The 18,672-nt window shown below is 51.8% G+C and overlaps 9 protein-coding genes across 9 annotated transcripts; 4 read left to right on the top strand and 5 right to left on the bottom strand.

Annotated features, from left to right (window-relative positions):
* Window positions 1-31: 31 nt before the first annotated feature.
* Window positions 32-3,604, bottom strand: BD324DRAFT_683154 (Sodium/calcium exchanger protein-domain-containing protein). Its single transcript, XM_022019173.1, has 10 exons — window positions 2,590-3,604; window positions 2,450-2,540; window positions 2,274-2,394; window positions 2,127-2,221; window positions 2,049-2,077; window positions 1,720-1,997; window positions 983-1,668; window positions 756-933; window positions 591-707; window positions 32-539 (listed from the first exon to the last, which is right to left on the bottom strand). Exons 1-10 carry the CDS (start codon window positions 3,313-3,315, stop codon window positions 512-514), a joined length of 2,349 nt encoding a protein of 782 aa, XP_021868952.1. The 5' UTR covers window positions 3,316-3,604; the 3' UTR covers window positions 32-511.
* A 690-nt stretch (window positions 3,605-4,294) lies between these two features.
* Window positions 4,295-5,345, bottom strand: BD324DRAFT_128458 (hypothetical protein). The gene has a single exon (XM_022011980.1). The coding sequence runs from the start codon at window positions 4,986-4,988 to the stop codon at window positions 4,422-4,424; it is 567 nt and encodes a 188-aa protein (XP_021868953.1). The 5' UTR covers window positions 4,989-5,345; the 3' UTR covers window positions 4,295-4,421.
* Window positions 5,346-5,790: 445 nt separating this feature from the next.
* Window positions 5,791-7,094, top strand: BD324DRAFT_609890 (hypothetical protein; the record flags this gene model as incomplete). The annotated part of the gene is made up of 2 exons (XM_022014178.1): window positions 5,791-6,231; window positions 6,378-7,094. 2 exons carry the CDS (start codon window positions 5,791-5,793, stop codon window positions 7,092-7,094), a joined length of 1,158 nt encoding a protein of 385 aa, XP_021868954.1.
* A 108-nt stretch (window positions 7,095-7,202) lies between these two features.
* On the bottom strand, window positions 7,203-8,766 carry BD324DRAFT_634592 (hypothetical protein). The gene is made up of 5 exons (XM_022016747.1): window positions 8,501-8,766; window positions 8,258-8,417; window positions 8,138-8,196; window positions 7,960-8,075; window positions 7,203-7,892 (listed from the first exon to the last, which is right to left on the bottom strand). The coding sequence occupies exons 1-5, from the start codon at window positions 8,570-8,572 to the stop codon at window positions 7,316-7,318; spliced, it is 984 nt and encodes a 327-aa protein (XP_021868955.1). The 5' UTR covers window positions 8,573-8,766; the 3' UTR covers window positions 7,203-7,315.
* Window position 8,767: 1 nt separating this feature from the next.
* On the top strand, window positions 8,768-11,556 carry BD324DRAFT_634599 (Glutamyl-tRNA synthetase). The gene is made up of 12 exons (XM_022016748.1): window positions 8,768-9,225; window positions 9,349-9,421; window positions 9,480-9,517; window positions 9,567-9,614; window positions 9,688-9,858; window positions 9,939-10,133; window positions 10,190-10,339; window positions 10,409-10,806; window positions 10,870-10,921; window positions 10,987-11,104; window positions 11,176-11,345; window positions 11,405-11,556. The coding sequence occupies exons 1-12, from the start codon at window positions 8,878-8,880 to the stop codon at window positions 11,504-11,506; spliced, it is 1,863 nt and encodes a 620-aa protein (XP_021868956.1). The 5' UTR covers window positions 8,768-8,877; the 3' UTR covers window positions 11,507-11,556.
* Window positions 11,556-13,446, bottom strand: BD324DRAFT_683158 (hypothetical protein; the record flags this gene model as incomplete). Its single annotated transcript, XM_022019174.1, has 6 exons — window positions 11,556-12,229; window positions 12,299-12,406; window positions 12,481-12,651; window positions 12,716-12,832; window positions 12,890-12,989; window positions 13,057-13,446. 6 exons carry the CDS (start codon window positions 13,444-13,446, stop codon window positions 11,556-11,558), a joined length of 1,560 nt encoding a protein of 519 aa, XP_021868957.1.
* A 206-nt stretch (window positions 13,447-13,652) lies between these two features.
* Window positions 13,653-15,126, top strand: BD324DRAFT_634605 (hypothetical protein). Its single transcript, XM_022016749.1, has 6 exons — window positions 13,653-13,819; window positions 13,872-14,333; window positions 14,455-14,552; window positions 14,610-14,668; window positions 14,724-14,917; window positions 14,983-15,126. The coding sequence occupies exons 1-6, from the start codon at window positions 13,809-13,811 to the stop codon at window positions 15,017-15,019; spliced, it is 861 nt and encodes a 286-aa protein (XP_021868958.1). The 5' UTR covers window positions 13,653-13,808; the 3' UTR covers window positions 15,020-15,126.
* Window positions 15,104-16,837, bottom strand: BD324DRAFT_604191 (concanavalin A-like lectin/glucanase domain-containing protein). Its single transcript, XM_022013975.1, has 3 exons — window positions 16,328-16,837; window positions 15,906-16,255; window positions 15,104-15,838 (listed from the first exon to the last, which is right to left on the bottom strand). The coding sequence occupies exons 1-3, from the start codon at window positions 16,795-16,797 to the stop codon at window positions 15,468-15,470; spliced, it is 1,191 nt and encodes a 396-aa protein (XP_021868959.1). The 5' UTR covers window positions 16,798-16,837; the 3' UTR covers window positions 15,104-15,467.
* A 1,041-nt stretch (window positions 16,838-17,878) lies between these two features.
* BD324DRAFT_634611 (hypothetical protein) lies at window positions 17,879-18,574 on the top strand. The gene is made up of 2 exons (XM_022016750.1): window positions 17,879-18,277; window positions 18,327-18,574. Exons 1-2 carry the CDS (start codon window positions 17,886-17,888, stop codon window positions 18,430-18,432), a joined length of 498 nt encoding a protein of 165 aa, XP_021868960.1. The 5' UTR covers window positions 17,879-17,885; the 3' UTR covers window positions 18,433-18,574.
* The last annotated feature ends 98 nt before the right edge of the window (window positions 18,575-18,672 follow it).

The following is an 18,672-nucleotide window of genomic DNA, read 5'->3' on the forward strand; positions in this document are numbered from 1 at the left end:
ATTGAAATCATCATTATTAATGACAACGAGGCGTTTCTACACCAGGCCTTGCATCATCTCAGCGACTTGTCCCAGCAAGAGAGGGGGGAGGGGGGGGGGGTCGGAGGGGGTTGTGTCTATATCCCTCCCTCGGACCACCCCTATCTGCTAAGACCATACTCCATCCTTCGTCGCAGGCCAGGGATGGTATCTCGAAGCCCTTTCGTACCCTCTCAACACGCGCCGAGCGAAGGGCCATGATAAAGGCATAATTGGTGCCACGCAGCAGCAAACCCTACGAACGAGGCATGGCTCAAGACCTCAGTGATGTGTGACGCCAGCAGCCACACGTGCGCATGCGCACCGCTGCTTTAGCAATCACGACTTCATGGTCATTCCATTCCGGCGCGCATATACAAGTAAGAGATACGTTGAACGAAAGTCTTTTGTCTATCCGAGAGATGCTTCTTAATATCAATTGAGTCAGGCAGGCAAAAGGAACACAGTCATCAGGAGCTTTCGCGACAAAGCGCTAGACAATCCGAATAGGATCATAGTACCTGTTCAGGGACGATTAGAGCATGTTTGATACCGGTAATGTTTTCACTTACCATGCAACGAGAGCGATGGAGATATACGCCATGATCAACGTGGCGCCCTCCAACCAGTTGGTTCTGCCATCTGATATGGCAAAGTTGACGAGAAGGACCGCAATCACAATGATGATACTGTGACGAGCGTCAACTGATGAAATTAGTCCTCCAGGAACCACTCACGTCTCGAAGACGTCAAAGAACAACATCATAGGTTGACCTATCGCCCATCCGATCAAGACGAGGATCGGAAGCAAACACAGGGATACTTGGATTGAGGACCCCACAGCGATAGACATGGAAAGGTTGAGCTTATCTTTGACAGATACAGTCACGGCAGTGATGTGTTCCACCGAGTTACCTGGTCGTGGAGGTCAGCAAGTGGCTCCAAAGCCTCCCTTACCACTCACCGATGACAGGGAGCAAGATCAATCCTACGAACTCTCTACTGACATTGCCCGTCGCCGTCAATCCATCGATCGAATCCACGAGCCATTCAGCCGTCACTCCAGCAAGGGCAGTCATCAAGGTCAACATGCCAGCCGCAAACCAGACGCGAACTTTTGGTTCAATAACGTGCTCTTCTTGATCTTCTTCCTCAATTTGTCGGCGGATCGCCAGTTCTTGATCTTGTTGCGCGAGAAGGTCAGACGTTGGACCAAGGTACGACCGGGGTGAATCCCTCGATCGAAGCGAGGCGTGGGAAGCGCGAGACGTCGTTCGAACCATGTCCTCGGTAGCGGCCGATGTCATGTGCTCATGGGGTTGGAGGATGGGCGATGGCAAAGGAATTCCTTCCAGGATGGCCTCTTCGTCTCCATGTAGCGTTCCAGTTGTGCCAGTCGTTCCCCTTGAACGCCTATCAGGGCTTTTCATCGCGGTACCCAAGGACCATCGTCGAAGTCGCTTGAACGCTCCGCCATGGTGAGCATCCGTGTGGAGCGATGTACTTGACCGCGATGCAATGGATGAGGCAGACGAGGTGGACGAATCGACGATGGATGGCACCCAGGATGGGACAGGGAACACTGAATCGTGATGAGGCTGAGGTCCAGGAAGAGGGTGGACAGGAGGGTGTCTAGGGATTCTGAAGAGGCTTCACGGCGCTCGTCAGAAAGGCTTCATATGATACTGTCGATTCACTCACTAGGCATGGGTGTACAGCTGGAAGGTCAGGAACATTCCGTAAACCGCCAACAAGATGATACTCAAACCCCTCGACATGGCGAGCAACGCGACTAGCTCTTCTCCCTCAGGGGGTCGATAGCCTTGAGCAATGTTTGAGACTGTTTCGACGGTAGAAGGGAAGGCGAAGTGATACGCTGCGGGCATGACGATGGCGGCGAGCGTAATCCCAAGCAAGGAAATGTGCATCTGGGCCCCTGCAATGCCATACATTTGTTCGTGGAATCGGAGTCCACCGGCCTGAAGGAGAGGTCAGCGGGTGGCCCAAGCACCTGCTGCAGGTTTGCTCACGAAATAGCTCATGCCTAGGACGAGGAGTACTGATCCAAGACATCAGACGCTTATACGGCACCTCGGAGTGACACTCACTGTTACTCAGAATACTACCGATCATACTCGCCTGAACGATATCGAGTTGACCATCGACCAAGGCGAGAATGGCAATGAGCAATTCGACGGCGTTGCTGTATACAGCGGTCAGAGTGGGGTTCTAGCACGAACAAGATCATCAAATACCCGAAAGTGGCATTCAAGAGCCCGCCCCAGGCGTCACCCAATCGACTGGCAAGTTCTTCCGTTGCAAAACTCAGACCACCAGCGAGGGGCACCACGGCGAGGAGGGAGACGGTGAAGATGGCTACAGGGAAGTGGTCAGTATGGGTCAAGACTCTTGATGAAAGCGTCTTGCTTACCCGCTGGATTCTGGTGTGTAAAGTGGAGAGCCCAAGAGATGGGTAGAAGGACCGGGATCAGGAAGATCATTGGCTGCGCTTTGAGCGTGTTCTGGAAGTAAAATTCAGTTTCAGGAAGTGAGTCGCCATCGCCAACTCACGATGAAGCTTGCCTTCCATGTCGGCTCGATGATCTTAGGTTTTCCTCCGTCCCGCTGTGGAGGGATCGGCGCCGGGGGATCAGGTCGGATAGGGGAAGCTTCGACAGATGATCCCGTCTGAACATCTTTCTCGACACTGTCTCCCGTCTCTTTCCTGATGCGAACTTTTGCCTTCGGATCGATAGAAGGGAGAGTGACCCTATTGGCGCCTTTGACTGCCGTCGCACCGACAGCTCCGACCGTGCTGGTCACTGCGTTCCATGCTTTTGTAGGCGCTGACGAGGCGAAGTCTTTGACTCGGAGGTACGTCGTTCCATCGATAGGTGGTGTGGATAGGCGAGGTCGACCCGATTGAGAATTGCTCTTGGAAGTGTGAACTTCGTGTGATGGTACGGACACTTCGGGACGAGTCAAGAGGATACTGGGTTGTCTTGTATGTCCACTGAGGTGGGTCCGGTCAGGGACCATTTGGTCAGGAGTGATGGTGTCTCCCTCTTCATCGAGTGGAGCATGAGCAGCGGTGATTGGAGCTGACTGTGCATTGTTATCATGAGAATGATGATGATGCGGTGTAGGTGTATGTGTAGGTGGATCACTCCTGGTGGCGATACCGTGAAGGGGTTGTTCTTGATTTTTGTTGTCGTTGTTGTTGAGTTGCTGATGGTGGACCGCGAGGGGCGGTATATCAGGTTCAGGATCAGGTTCAGTCGTCAAGAGGTTGACCATAGATGGATGAGTGAATCTGATGTGAATAGCAAAGCTGAGGTGAAGGAAGATAGAGTCGAAGAGCAAGAGTCATCGTTGCCCGCTTCCACTCCCCCTTTGTATATACCACTGACCGACTGAGATTCTTGGCATGTCAGCGAGGTGTAACGTGGGGCTCGCCGCAACTTTCGCTCGCCGCTTTACCCCGCCCGCCCGTCCGACACTCCCCAGCCCAACATCCCCCGCCGTCCCCTCTGGGAGCAATCAGCTCGATGTGCCCTAGAACTCGCGAGGAATACATGTAATATCGTTGCAGCAAAAGGCTCGCAGCAGGCAGCAGCAGCAGCTCACGATGAGAACAAGCACAGATGCCAAGCCAGAAAAAATATGGACATGATTTGCAGGAGAGCACGTGGCGGTGGCGGTTTTTTTGGTTGAATTCACCACCACTCTACAGACACGATCCCCTGGAGGTGGATGCAAGTCAGCGACTGGCTTGAGAGACTGGCTTGAGAGACTGGCTTGAGAGACAAGCCAGTCAGAATGCATGATGGAAACGTGTATGGAATACATCGACCAGCCCTTTGCGGTCTGTCAGGATATGCACCCTGGGGAAGTAACATATTTGCCCTGCCACTTGATCGTACGGCTCAACTTTGCGCATTGGCCGTGCGAGAGGGTGGAAGACAGCGATGTGCATTGGAAGGGGGCACTGGTCACACAGTGTTGTTGAAGAGGCTACCGCTGGTGCCGAGAAATAGGTTGAGGAGTCGTGAGGTATGTACAGTATGTTCTGGGGAACTGTCGCCTGCGAACACGATGTCCTTCCAACTTCAGGTCATAAAACTCCTGCGTTGCCACCTAAACGCTTGACCAAAAGAAGTGCGGCTTATCATATGGAAGATGCTCGAATTCAGTGTCCATGGGAAAGAGGTGCTTCATTCGTCACTGTCAGTGTCGGAGCAATGCGCGTCGTCGAACACCTCTTGCCAAGCATCTTTACTTTGTCCCCCCCACCTTACGGGTTTTCTCTTGTCCCGATACCGGCCCGGGATCATCGGCTCGGACGGTATCTGATGCATTCATGAGGCAGAAGATACCAGGAGTCCGGTATCGGGGGGAAGAGGTCAATTACCTCGCCAGGCAAAAAAGGTGTCGCAATGCTCAAGACGAGAATAAGACGAGAAGAAGAAGATTCTGCGATAAGGTATGGTCAAAACGCGTTGTTCCCCGTCGGGTGAAGGACGATCGAGAATGTTATTGGACCGACATTTTGTCCGAGAAGACACTGCGAGATGAAGGTGAACAAGAAAAAGACTGGCAACAGCAGTGTCCTCTATCATCTTCTCGCCAAACCATGCGCTGTACGGGAAAAGATCCCTCATATGCCTACCTATGTGCCTCTGTCTATTTCGCCACTCTTGGGACCAAGACGAACGTGTTGACCCAGTGACCCAATTTGGGGATGTTGTGGTGCCACACATAAGCATCAGCTTTTTTTTTGCCAAGAGGGAAGCTAGCAAGCGGTGAGGGGGGGGGTGACCCTCTTCCTGCCCACACTGTCTCGCATCATGTCGACTGCGATGATGACCTATTTTATGAATCGATCCGAACAGCCATAAATAAGTACACAAGCGTCTCTCTAGAGTTGGTCCGTGACTAAAGCTGCTCACGCTGCTCAAGCAACCTTCCATAGAGCGTCTTCTACCTAGTCGGTGTAATCACCGGCTTGGAACGAAAATAGAGGATGTTCGGTATTTATTATTATGTTTTTTTCCCCCCCTTCCTCGCCCGCCGCCCGCGTTCCTCTCTGAATAATAATTTTTTTATATCTCTCTCTCTTTCTCTCATCCCACTCCCTCCCCGTTGTCATCCAAAATTAGAATAATGTCGTCGTCAGCGTGGCCTGGAATGGAACCCGATGACCAAGGTATGATCAGTTGATCGTGTGTCGGGTCACATATACGAGCGATGGTGTGGGGAAGATGTGGTGTATGGGGGGGATGGATGCATGTGAGATGGATCGTGGTCTTGTCGCCACAAATTGTGGGTTCCCAAAGAAAGCCATGAGCAGCATCAGCAGCAGTCCAGGCCCTGACTCCCTAAGCACCCCCAACCGCGCCCCTCTCTTATAATTGCCACGTCATACTAAAAATGGTCACTGCCATAGCCAAGTATATCTCTTCGCCAAGACCTTTTTACCCCTGAGATTGGCGACCTTGGGCTACTTTTGGCTTGGCTTCAACGGGGGGCGAGGGGGGGGCATACATATTCTCAGCTCTCCCCGTCTCTTCCTTCTTTCTTCCATTTCTTTCCCCCTCCTCAACCACGTTCACATTCTATCACTCCTCGTCTCGTTGCTCATCGTCGACACCGACACCGTCACCGTCGCTGCTGACAACACATCCCACGCACACCATTCAAGGCGGATTTCACCCACACCCCGGTGCCACCCCTTTCTGAGCTATTTTCAAACTTATTCCAGAATACACCACCATGTCAACTGTTGGACCCATGACGGGCAGGACACAACAGTCTATGCACAGGCATCATCCCTATGCACCTTCTACCCCATCCACCTCCAATAGACCTCACCACGGCGCCAACCTCGTTCCTCCCCCTTCTTCGTCTTCGTCCTCCTCCTCTTTCGCCTCCCCTTCTGGCTCTGCTTCCACCTCGCGGTACGCCAAGGTCTTTTCAGGAGCTGTCCCTCCTCGACCTAGATCTCCAGAAACATCCTCTTCGTCAAGGCAACAACACCAACACGAGCGATTCTCTTCTAAGCGTTCCCCCATGATGGGAGCCAACATTCATCTCCCACCTTCTCCTCCCAGATCACGAAGAGAATCGAGCGAGACTCCTTCATTGGCCACGACCACCGGGCTTGGCGCTGCCTTTGGGGGTTCCAGTGGAGGCAAATGGTGGGACGAAGAGATTGTGAGTGCATGGTCCCGATCCCTCCATCCACATGATTTTTCCATTCATGCCATCATTGTCCCCTCGACGCCCTATGTCGTTCGCATCGTATCTCTCTCACTATGCCAAGCCTTCGCCACATTCGTGCTGACCCTTGACCTTTCTAGCCTCCCCCACCCGCCAGTCTCACCGCCATTCTCGATTCATTCAAGCAGAGTGGACAAGGCGATCGCGAACTGCTGCTCGCCATCCTCGGGGCCAAAAAGGCCGAAGAGGAACGTCTCACAGCCCTCATCTCTACCCGCCTCACCATCCTCCAAGCCAGACTCTCTCTTCATTCTGCCGCTGCCGCCCTTGCAGCTCAACAACCCCCTACACCACCTGCTGAACTTGGTTCCGACGAAGAGACGCTCGTCTCCAAACCTGGATCAAAGCTCAACTCGCCTCGATCAGAGTATCTCTCTCCTCGATCCAGCAGAGACGACATGCCTCATAGTCCCATGATGTTGCCTTCATCATCTCGTATGCCTCCTCCTCCTCTCCCTCAACGACCAGGTCAACAACCATCCTACGAGTCCCTCGTCCCTAAAGGTCTCTTCTCTTCTTCGTCACCCGCTGCATCAACGCCTCACGAAGCCTCCCACCGATCCGACCTTGAACTCCCTCAGATCCACGTCGGACGATTCTGGAACGAAAAGCAACGCATGCCTTCGCCAGAAAAGGCCGATCGACGAGCTGGACCCATGAGCCCCATCAGCCCTGACGAGTCTCGACCCACTCGTTCCGAGCGCGCTGGGTCTAACGGTAGCAGCGGATCCGAGAGCCGCGCACCGGGACTCGACATGCTGCTGGATGCCGGCATGAGGGATCAAGAGATGGCTTAGATGGCTGAAAGATATCAGAGTAGACGTGACAATGTGTTTTTACGCTTTCGCACGAGTCCTTGTAGGGGGGTTTGTGTTTGATGTGACCTCTTTTTTGTATTACTATGTATATATGGAATACGATGCAGCAAAGCGTATCCTTAGCATGAGTGTGATTGGAAGGAGTCAGGGATCTCAAGCCAAGCCCAGAGACAATGACCATACGTTGCGTTGATCACAGATTAGCCGTACAATTCTGCATCGGCAGAGTAAATCCCACTGGACGTCTGTCCTCCAAATAGACCCTTCCATGACGCAGGCTGTCTCAAGGTGACCCCCGAGTCTGGTAACAATGCCTTGAGCAACAGAGCTGCCAGAGCTCTTGCATCGGATCTGTTGTCGCCTTCCACGCACCAAGCGACGACCGTCAGATGGGCGGGCGAATCAGCGGCTGCAGGTACAGGCTGGGAAGCGGTGACTGAGGTTGAACCGCTTTCGCGGGGCGTATGCGCAGAGCCAGATGGGAGGTCCACTTGAACCCACGTAGATGATGAGGATGAGCCACCAGAGGAGCTCTTGGAGATGCCTTTGCTGGAACTCGATGATGCATGAAGGGACGTGAGAAGCCTTCGAGTGAGTCCACCTCCAGGTATGAAAGGTGGGTAGTGGGTTGGGTTATGAGCAGATGGAGGAGATGGCTGAGATGGTGAGGAGGGATCGATGGTCAGGGAGAGAGGGGGGAGGTTGGCCAGTTCTTGGAGTGGTATTGGGAGGCACGAGCGGTCAGCGGTCGGGGGCAGGATGAGTTGATGCGGCGTTCTGGGTAGAAGGCGGAGCGTTTAGCTAAGAAGTAGTGTCGCCTGGGAGTGCCTCGCGATACACTCACAAGAGCTGAGCATCGTTCTGATTCGCAGCGTCGAGACTAGACAAAATGATGACGCCTGCAAACGCATGGGAGGTGATGAATGAATGTAAAAGATCGACATGCTGGTCTTTCCGACTCTACTGATCGATCAGCTAAGCTGGCACTTGTAGCCTCGGAACAAAAAATCAATCCAACCGACCTTGAGAACCGGAGATCTTTGTTGCAGAACCACAAACTCGCAGCCCGGTCGAGAGTATGCTATAGGAGAACTGTCAGTACATGACCCATCGATGCCTGTCTGTAGCCTCAAGTCACTCACCTTCTAGACCTCCACTAACGAGCCCTTCACCCATGTCACTGTACCCTAACAGTGGGGCGACTGTGTCGCCGGATCCTACGTATCCTATTCGATTGAGCTCGCGTGACGCAATGATGAGGTCCACAGCGAGTTGAGGAAGGTTGGCGAGGGAGACAGAGGGCTAGGCGTTGCCAATAAAAAATCAGCTCTGTCATCAGATCTCTAGCAAAAGGTTTCATTGACGGGGCTGAGGGCGCCGCTCACGATGATGAGGATCTTGTCCCTCAAGGCATCTTCTGAGATGCCCGAACAAGGGTAAAACGTCTTCTTTTCCATCTTAACTTATCGCCAAGGTATCAGCTTCACAACGGGACGTCTTTGCTGAAGGTATAGAAACCTCAAGCTCGAGAGGTAGATTGTGCGCTTGTCGAGCGTCTTTGAAACTTCATCTTCTGTTGGAGAAATCTTCCACGTCACGACTTTCACAAACGGTTATCCGGGTTTCAGGACGAATTCAATCTTCGAGATTGGGACGAAATTTATTACTACCGATTGACGAATTGCTCGAGTGGTTTGAAGGAAGGAAGCAGGCGTAGGACAGGGAAGAGAATCGAGAGCTGCTCAGGAGAGTGAGATTGAGGATGCCTCGGAACCAATGGATCCTACGTGCCGCGAGGTGTTCGCGTGGAGCGAGCCGGTCTCACGCATTCACCAGGCCATCTCAAACGATATCACATACCGCCGCCCCCTTTTCTACGACTCGAGCGCAACTTCTTTCCGCTTCGGACATACCGACAGCAGGAGACTTTGAAGGCTGGGATAAGGGTCCGAAAACGTACGGTCCTAGCTCTGCTCCGCCTCGTTTGCGATTCGCCCCTTCGCCTACTGGATATCTCCATCTAGGTGGATTGAGAACGGCTCTGATAAACCACATCGTAGCGAGGCAGGGGAAAGGAAAATGGGTATTGAGGGTGGAAGATACAGATAGGGTAAGCGTGTCCTTGTACGAGAGTGAGATCGATCAGTCAGTCACTCAAAGAAGCCAAGCAACAATCAATGGCATTGCGCCCAAGTGTGGGATCGTGCTGATCGGGCCGTCTCGTGTCTTGTAGGAACGCCTTGTTCCTGGCTCCATAGAGCAAATGAGGAAGACACTCGAATGGGCAGGACTGGATTACGATGAGGGTGAGCTCCGGAATCGGAATCATTCTCAGATCCAATCGTTGACTGATTGCTTGTTCAGGTCCGGGCGTTGGAGGATCTTTCGGGCCGTACTACCAAGTGAGCCGCACCACTTCCCGACATACCAAGGTAGCTGATATCATGGCAGTCTGAAAGATTGGAACTTTATCAACAATATGTCAAACAGCTTCTTGAGGTAAGTCGACGCTCATGTCCTTCTATACTCTAGTGAAACTCGTCATCTGAATGTTTGATTTTCCGCCTCACAGTCTGACCAGGCGTACGAATGTTTCTGTTCACCTGAAGATCTCGCGGCGATACGAGCGGCAGGGAAGAATCGTGGTGCTCAAATGAACTATGACGGGCGATGTCGACGTCTGACGGATGAAGACCGAGTCAGGAGGAAGAAAGCAGGACATAGCTATACTGTCCGGTTCAAGGTGGGCGGGCCACTCAAAGCCTTTTAACAAGCATGGGATTGGATTGGATGTTCTGACGCGATTCGATTCCCTTCACCTAGGATCCCGGCAAGCTACCTGATATGCCTGTCGATCTGATCTTTGGACATATCAAAGCGCATACGGATACAGGAACGCCGGAGACGTATATCCCAGACGATTTCATCCTTCTCAAGTCGGATGGGTACCCCACGTACCATATGGCCAGTGTGGTAGATGATCATGCCATGGAGATCTCTCACGTCATTCGCGGAGAGGTGAGCTGACTCGACTGAAGACTTTGACACTTGTCTCTGATATCATGCGCTCCAAGGACTGGATACCGTCTCTGCCCAAACACATGTCTTTGTATCGAGCTCTTGGATGGGAACCGCCACAATTCGCTCATTTATCCTTGCTCGTGAACCCGGATGGCAGTAAAATGAGCAAGCGACAAGACCATGTCTCAGCAGAATGGTACAGAGTGAGTGGAACGCACGAGTCCTTTGGCTGGCTGCACGTTTCCTTCTGACACCATCAATCACTTTGACAGGAACAAGGCTTCGAACCTGAAGCTCTCAACAATTACCTCGCAGTCCTAGGCTGGGACTATACGCGAACTCTGGAAGAGCAACTTGACGAAGCTCTGCCACCGAACGAAAGGAAAGACCTCAATTCCTTGCATGAAGTTTTCACCCTCCCTCAATTGATCAACGCATTCGACCTGACTCATCTGACGAGACGTAAAGCGAGTATAAACATGGACAAGTTGGATTTCCTCAACAAGATGCACCTTCGCCTACGGGCAGGTCTGATAGGTCAAGATGGACATTTAGTAAATTACGGGAAAGGGGACTCAGGAGTGGACCCAGACATCCTTGAAAAGAGGAGGGGAGACATGGTGCAACAGTTTCAGAGAGATCTCAAGGCAAATCCAGACATTGCGGATCAGTGAGTCCTCTGCTTTGTTGTCTTCAGATTGGGAACTCTGTGTCGATCCTGCATTCCCTCTAGCCCCGATGTCAATGACAGAGGTCGAGTCGCTGAGATTTTTGAATTTGAAATGGTGCGTCTTCGTTGGCTTCGCGAGTCAGTCGAGAATTGCCATATATCTGATGACTCGTCATTCAGCCTAGAGTCCGCCGATTCAGAGAGCTTTCTCAAAACGTCTCGTTCTGGTTCAAAGACCCTTCATACACCACCGAAGACGCCGAGAAGGTGCTCAAGGCAGTCGGAAAAGATCAATACAGTGAGTCAGTCTCACATGGTGCACCTTCATCGCCACCGCTCGGATCTGTCTCGCTAAGAAGAAACTCCCAGTCCTCTTCTTGGAATTCATCATTCCACGTCTTGAGCGCATTGCGGATGATTCCCACCATTTCAACAAGGACGACGGGTGGATCCTCGCCAATCGGGCGCATAATCAATTAGGCCTAAAGCGTCGTGGCGGTGTGCTGAAAGCCATGCGACATGCTCTCACAGGACAAGACGTAAGTATTACCTGCATCGACAAGCGACAAGGTTGCAGCTGACTCACGACGCCATGTAGCAAGGACCGAGCGTCCCTGACATTATGATGGTTCTGGGACCGGAAACGACTCTTCGGCGAATGAAAGCTGGACTAGATTACGTCAAGGCCAGGAGCGCCTGATTGATCGAAGCATTGAAACGATTAGACGAGGATGCATGATAGAAGGTCATTACCTTCTTGCTCGACGTTTCGCACCGCCGCCTCCACCGCCGGTCGGAGCAGCAGCCGTCTTCTTGCGTTCCTTGTCTCTGGCTTTCTGACGTGCATTTGCGACCCTCACTTGAGCCCTTGCTTTCTGCTCGTTTCGGCGTTTTTGATTGGTCGATAGTCCTCGACCTTTGGCTTGTTCACTCTGGACAAATGCAGTGTTGTCGAGGTATTCGCGGACAGCCAACGACACGGACTCATCGAGGGATAGAGAGGAGACTCGTATTGGAGAACTCCCTCGATCGCCCGAGTCATTGGCCGATTTGAGATTGCCATCCGTCCGGATGTCAAAGGACGGGGATCCGTAACGCGATTCGGGAACGTTTTGATCCAAATCTCCCAAAGGTGCAGCTGTAGTAGTAGCAGCATCCGAATCGTCGAATGTCGATGTCTCGCTTATCGGTATAGTGTCCCTCAGGAGTTTACCCGTCGGTACCAGGCTATCCATTGTCCATCGTCCAAATTTCCCATCCCTGAACGCTTGAACGACGAAGCCAAGTGCAGCATCATGATCTTTCTCCCCTCCCTTTTTCCAAGCTCCAATATGTTGGCACACAGCATCGAGAAAGGTCGTGAGATTGTCACTTGGTGTAGAGAGGAGTCGATCAATCTTCAGTGCTTGGAGATACGATGGACCTGCAGAGAAAAAACAACAGTGTCAGATATGGTCTGATCTCATGATATGAGAGGATCATTTGTACTGACTTCTTTCCGAAATTGGACGATCTTCGTCCTGGATCATTCTCCGATTTAGCCTCCATAACAGATAGTCGACCGCCACTTCGGTTTCGAGCAGATCATCCTTGATACCGGCTGCGGCTCTTCATCAGTACAGATTCAGATTTTGATTTAGAGAGCTCAGCGTTCTCGCCAGTCTCCGTACTTACCGGTCAAAGCAAATTTGAATCCTCTCTCCGCTCCGTCATCTCCATGACCCAAAAACGGAACCATGACTCCAGGCGTATCATACACGTAAATCGGTGGCTCTTCATATATCTTGACTGTACCCGTGAGTTTACGTGTCACTCCCGCAACGTTTCCTGTCCTGAATGCTTTCCCTGTACGTGCAGAGATTCGTTTAGCCCTCGAGACGATCCGAATGGAATATTTCGCTCAACGTACCTCGATTGATACCGACTCTCCGTAGGGCATTCAAGAGGGAAGATTTGCCCACGTTAGGCATCCCAACAACAAGAATATTGAATTGAGTTGTATACTCCTGCTCGAGCTTGGCGAGACCTTTTTGTAGATTTCGTTAGCTCCTGAGACTCGGTCCTCTCGTGTCTAACAACTCACGGACGGCATGTTTCAGGATCGCTCTGACATCCGCGTCGACCCTCGTATCTGTGAAAAAGACTTTCTGTCCCAGCGCCTGAGTCAAGGCACTTTTTAAAGGCTGAAAAATCCATCGTATCAGCATCCAGTGTCACCACCATCTCGAATCGCCGTCCCCGCTAACGTACCTGCTCGTATTGCTCTTCTGCGAGATCCCTCTTGGTATAGACAATGACCTTTTCCCTCTCTTTGCCTTTCACACTGATAGGTCCAGGAACGACGTGACTTGAGGATCCAGCGACTCCTGATCCTGCTCCTGCTCCTGATCCTGCTCCTGATCCTGCTATTCCTCTGACGCCTTTCAAAGTACTATAGCTTGTTCCCCAAACTTTGTCCAAGAGCGTATCGAAGGCCGGGTTTATACTTGTCAAGGGGAGCCTTGAGTCCCTGGCTTCAATGACGAAGTTTATATCTCTCAAGAGCGAGCCCATCTCCTTCATGGACTTTGCCATGTGTCCGAGGTACCATGATGGTGTCTGTAGAGGATAATGGAAGGCTTGACGGATGGGGAACGACATGATGCGGAAGACAGTGGAGATTATTAGTTGGACCAGCGACCGGCTTGGCGCCAGCGGAGATCCTACAGACTTTCAAGGGCAGAGCTTCCACAGAGTCTTTGGTTGGAATTCCAGCTTCTCCTGTCTATCAACAGCTCCGCCTGCAGTCGTAGACCTATCTTGAGACTGAACACCAGCTACATACAGTATGAGAGCATTTCAGAAACCCGACCATTCGGTCCACGGATTTTTCGAAGCACGTGGCAAACGGAAAACTCAGCGAACGTCAGAAAGTCAGCCCAAGTCATTTGATGCACATCATCTTCCATCTCGAATAAAGGGAGCTCTGCGAGGTCCACGAAGAGCTTTCGACACTCGTCAAGATGTTCAAGAAGTAAGTCTCACGCCGAATATGCAGCTGTCGGGGCTTACCGGGCACTGTATAGATTCAGTCCAAAGGAAGATGTATCCAGTTCAACGTCTCTCAAATCATCCGTGCAACGACATATTCGGAACGACCTCCTAGCTCAGTTCCCATTACTCGCATCTCCCGCTCATAAAGACGGAGCCTCAGGATCAATTGAACCTCAAGCAGCAGCAGCAGCAGCAGAGCCTGCCCCTACTGTTGCTGAGGAGGTCAGCGCAGAGGCGAAAGATGTTGCAGACGAGCGAGATGGAGAAGAGGACGATGGTGTTGGCCCAACAGGTAGTAAATTAAAGGGAAAAGGTGGGGGTAAAGGTGGTGGGAAGAAGAGTAAAGCAGGAGGCAAGAAGAGTAAGAAGGACAGGGAGGAAGAAAAGGATGAAGGGGATCATGCGGCTGGCGGTGGAGGTGGAGGTGGGATGGATGAAGTGCTAGTCATGGATGAGATTTGGCCAAAGAAGGAGAGTTTAGGCTTGACAAAGTGGTGAGTTGCACTGAATTACGGCGTCCCATCAGAAGAGTATGAGAGTGAGACGAGGGACAGGGACTGATGCGATGCTTCCCGACTATTGAGAATGGGCTGACCAAAAACGCGTCTTTGCCAGCCACGATAGGATATCGATCTACACTATCAATGCCAGACCATTATTCTTCAATCATTTTGACGGACCGTTCATCCCGACTTTAAAACTTTTACACCAGTGTGAGTGGCCCTTGCTCTTGATCACACAAAACTTGTAGAACCGCTGAGACAATATAGATCCCGGTCTTTTACCACACGTCCAAATTGACCGAGGAGCCATCAAATTCTTATTAGCGGTGAGTTGGTGAAACAGGCCACTCGAACGCTGAGACTGATCATCCCCGACTGTAGGGCGCCAATATGATGGCGCCTGGTTTCTTATCCCCAGGTGGAAGATTACCTGATGGGTTAGAGAAGGACGCTCTTGTCGCTATCCATGCAGAGGGGAAAGAGCATGCATGCGGCATAGGCAAGATGATGGCTAGTTCGGAGGAGGTGAGGAAGACTGGTAAGGGCGTGGCAGTAGAAGTTGTCTGCTGGGTCGGGTGAGTTTCAATCTATATCTCGCAGAGCAGAGCCTTGGCTGTAGCACTGACATCCTGTGTGCTAGGGACGATCTGTGGAAGGTCGAGTCCATTGGCTTGTAACGCGCATCTCAGAATCAATTACCAATCCGCCTCTCGTCCCAGTCATGCAGCATTTTGACGTATTGACCGATCGCCTCAGACAACTTTGACCGATTATGAATTAATGCATCAAGCAAGGCTACAACTACGTAGAGGATCCTACCTACGTTTTTAGATTGGACAAGATGAGGTCGGAGGAGGGATGGATAGAAGAATCTTGTCCGGTATTTACTCGCAAAAGATCTCGAAGGACCGGCGATCGAGAAATCCTGTATCGCAAGTGAAGATGTCGACGGGAGGAAAGGATGTTTGTTTGCCAGGTTTGCTTCGGGGCGTAGACGGGGAGAACGGGTGTCGATACAATCGAGGGGTCGACAGGTCGAGCGAGGGTGTGAAAAGTGTGCCATTTGGTTGAGCAAGGCGCGACAAAAGCTCCATAAAGTCTCCAAGAGGTGGTAATTTTTTGTTTTTACACCAGAGTCGTCGAGTTGAAATACTTGACGTAGGAGACTTGCCAGAAGGAATCTTGGAACGCGCTGCCTTGAGCTCTGACATAGTCCACACAGTTACTGTAACCTGTTAAAGCTGCACACGATTGATCTTGACCGGCATAACCAGCATTTTGCCAGACCCAATCGGATCCAGCCCAATCTCCACAGAGAGTGGTATCGAAGATGTTGTAGTGATCATAAAAGTACTGGTATGGGCTGCAAGAGTCGGAGGAGAAGCTGGCCATGGGAGTTCCCCAAGTGCTCGGGAGAGGAGCATCGTTAAGGATATCATTGGGGATCTGCGATCGAGGGAAGAACCAGACGTTGATTCCGTCCAAGGCCCATGACACTGAAGGGAAGAAATCGTTTAGCAAGGCAAGGCGACCGCTACAGAGATCATGGCTTTGTCAACTCACTGGCATAAACTCCGCCACCGATCGTGTTGAATTGCTGACCGTATGTGTTGGGATCGACTTGATCCCTAACTCCACATCCTTGATTGGCGGTATCCGCGCTCGAGCAATCGTAGGAATCATAGTCTCCAGTGGTGTATGTGCCCTTTTGGAAGTTGTTCGAATCGGTGGGCATGTAACATCCTGGAGCGGTGTGCAGGGACACTTGGTTCTGAGTGAATCCATTGACACCTTCAATGATATCGATTTCACCACCCGTGGGCCAATTGGGACCGTTCTGCCACCATGCTGGCCATGTCCCACAGCCATAAGGCATGTGACGAGCATCCATCAAGACGAGACCCCCTGTCCAGCTGGAGGTAAAAGAGAGAAAGAGGCGTGTCAGCACAAGTTGTTGGAGAAGGATGAGAGATCTCTTGACCTACACCAAGTTTCCGTGAATGCGGACCGACTGTCTAGATCTGTTCAAGTTGTTGGTCGTCTCAAGTCTCATGATGGCATCGCCTTGATCGTTGATGGAGATCAGTCCATTGTTCCAAGCCGTACCGACATCGACGTAGTCGACATCACCATGAGTCGGATCGGCCCACGACCAAAAGTTCCAATTATCAAAGAAATTGGATCCAGACCAAGTATCAACCAGAGTCCATGGACTAGACCCGGCAGATGCTGATGGACTGGGTGAAGCGCTGGCTGAAGCTCCATTATTGTTATTGGTAGCAGAGGGTGAAGGGCTTTCCGAAGCAGCTGACGTTGGCCAAATCGAGGCAGAGGCGGACGCTGACGCTGACGCCGATGAAGATTCTGAAGCGGAAGCGATCGGCGTCGAAGTGCCATTGCAGACGTTTGACCTTCGTCTAACGAGTCGTTTTCCATTCTTGTTAGCTGCCATCATGGGTCCTCGACGGTTCAGTCCATCGGTCCCAAGATGAGAGGAGGAGGAGGAGGAGGAGGAGGAGGAAGAGCTTGACCCTCGCTTGAATCGATCAAGACCCGAGTGAGAGCCACGTTTGGATCCTCCACCGTAGGGCAGGTGAGCTGCCGTCGTAGACGGGAGCGAGACCGCCAGGGCCAACAAAGGGAGGAAAAGCTGATTGAAGAGCATCTTCGATACGAGGTAAGGAAGGGCTAGTAGGTAGGGTGGTAGTAGTAGTCTTCTCGGTGAAGAGGGTTGGTGTCTATAGTGTAAATTGCCGTAGAGGCTGTGTTATCGACCGGCGAAAATTGGTCTGATGTGAGATGAAGAAGGGTAATAGGAGGGTAGGACGCTCAGCGTCAGGACTGTGGATTGTAGGAGAGGGTGATGAGATCGGAATAGCAATGACAGGCAGTCGGTCCAAGGGACGATTCGATGGTAGGATGAGTGATGTATAGGGATCATGGAGTAGAAAAAGAGGTGAATGGCTCGTCAGCGATCGTCCTTTTCTTTATTCACACGAGAAGACAGATATAGGAGTGTCATCGATCTCGCACGCCTCGCTCAACATGCGCAGAGCAGAGAACATCGAGGGTCGGTCGTCGTCAAAGGCCAGCGGGAGCAGAGGGCCGAGCAAATCACCCCGGTCCCAAAGTCAAAATCAGGCGCGACATTGGGACCCAAAAAAGGGCGGGTCCGCCTTTTGACTTTCGACTACGGCTTGCCATGCCATCGTGCAGCCCAGACTTATTGCTTGGACCTACTCACCACAGTATCAATCTCTGTTTGTCAATCAAGACAAAGTCCAAAACCAGAGAGAGAGAGAAGGACTGAAGAATGTCAAATAAGAATGTCGAGGGGGTCGGAGGGATGACGAAGGGAGAGAAGTGAAAGTAAAATGATTCAGACGACCAAGGAGGAAGGAAAGAGGAGGAACAGCAGAGCCGAGAGAGAAAGACAGAGACTGACTGGGCTATGCTTCCCCTTTGCGCCTTCAGTGATTGAGAAGAGGCCCGCTCCCGGATAAAGGGACAATGTGAGAAAGAGGAATACTGTAGCTCTAATGGATGGGATGCAATCCATACATGCCAAGGGGGAACCCATCTCAGATGCACGCCGCCCATTCGCCGTTCACCCCCCCCTCTCTCTCATATGGCTGGGCCTTTTGTATCGCCTCCTCTCTGCTCCTGCCCCTGATGCTACTGTCGGGCGTATCCGTGAATGTCCCCCTTGGCTTCGCAGTCATCGTCACCGATCGCCCCATGCCCCCGCCCGCCTCCGCCGCCCTCTTTCAGCTTTGGCAACGAGACGAGAATACCTTGAAGATTACAAAAATGGCTTGTCGTTTTCCCATCTTCTCCTTCTTTTTCATTCAAACGGCGAGAGTTTTTTTTAAAGTTGACTGGCTGTCCAGCCCTTCTGGCGCCTCATCTCCGGCTCATCTGTCTCTCTGGGTATGCTATCTTACGTTGTCAATCAGTACGTCAGGAGAGTAAGAAGAAACGCACTTCGCGTCGAATGGACGAGTCGAACAAGGGGCGAGAGAGGAAGAGGAAGAAGAAGAAGACCGCCAAAACGCCAAAACTCAGAGCCACCAGTGAAAATGGCGTTTGACCCTAGGCCGAGGTATATCATCTTGGTCTTCTCATGTCCAGTTGGGAGACATCCGACGTTTGCAGCGCGCTAAGAAGAGTAGAAACATGATGCGGGGAAGAGAGTGTCCACACGGGGACCTATGAGTATGCATGCTTGCAAGATTGCAATGTATAATCTAAACAGAGCTAGGTCGATCTGCATTGTGTGTAAGGATGCCTCCCGAGCATGACTGCGAGGAGCCCGCTGTTCGTGATGAGT

The sequence above is a fragment of the Kockovaella imperatae genome, assembly GCF_002102565.1.
Source record: "Kockovaella imperatae strain NRRL Y-17943 chromosome Unknown BD324scaffold_13, whole genome shotgun sequence".
Classification (NCBI taxonomy): domain Eukaryota; kingdom Fungi; phylum Basidiomycota; class Tremellomycetes; order Tremellales; family Cuniculitremaceae; genus Kockovaella; species Kockovaella imperatae.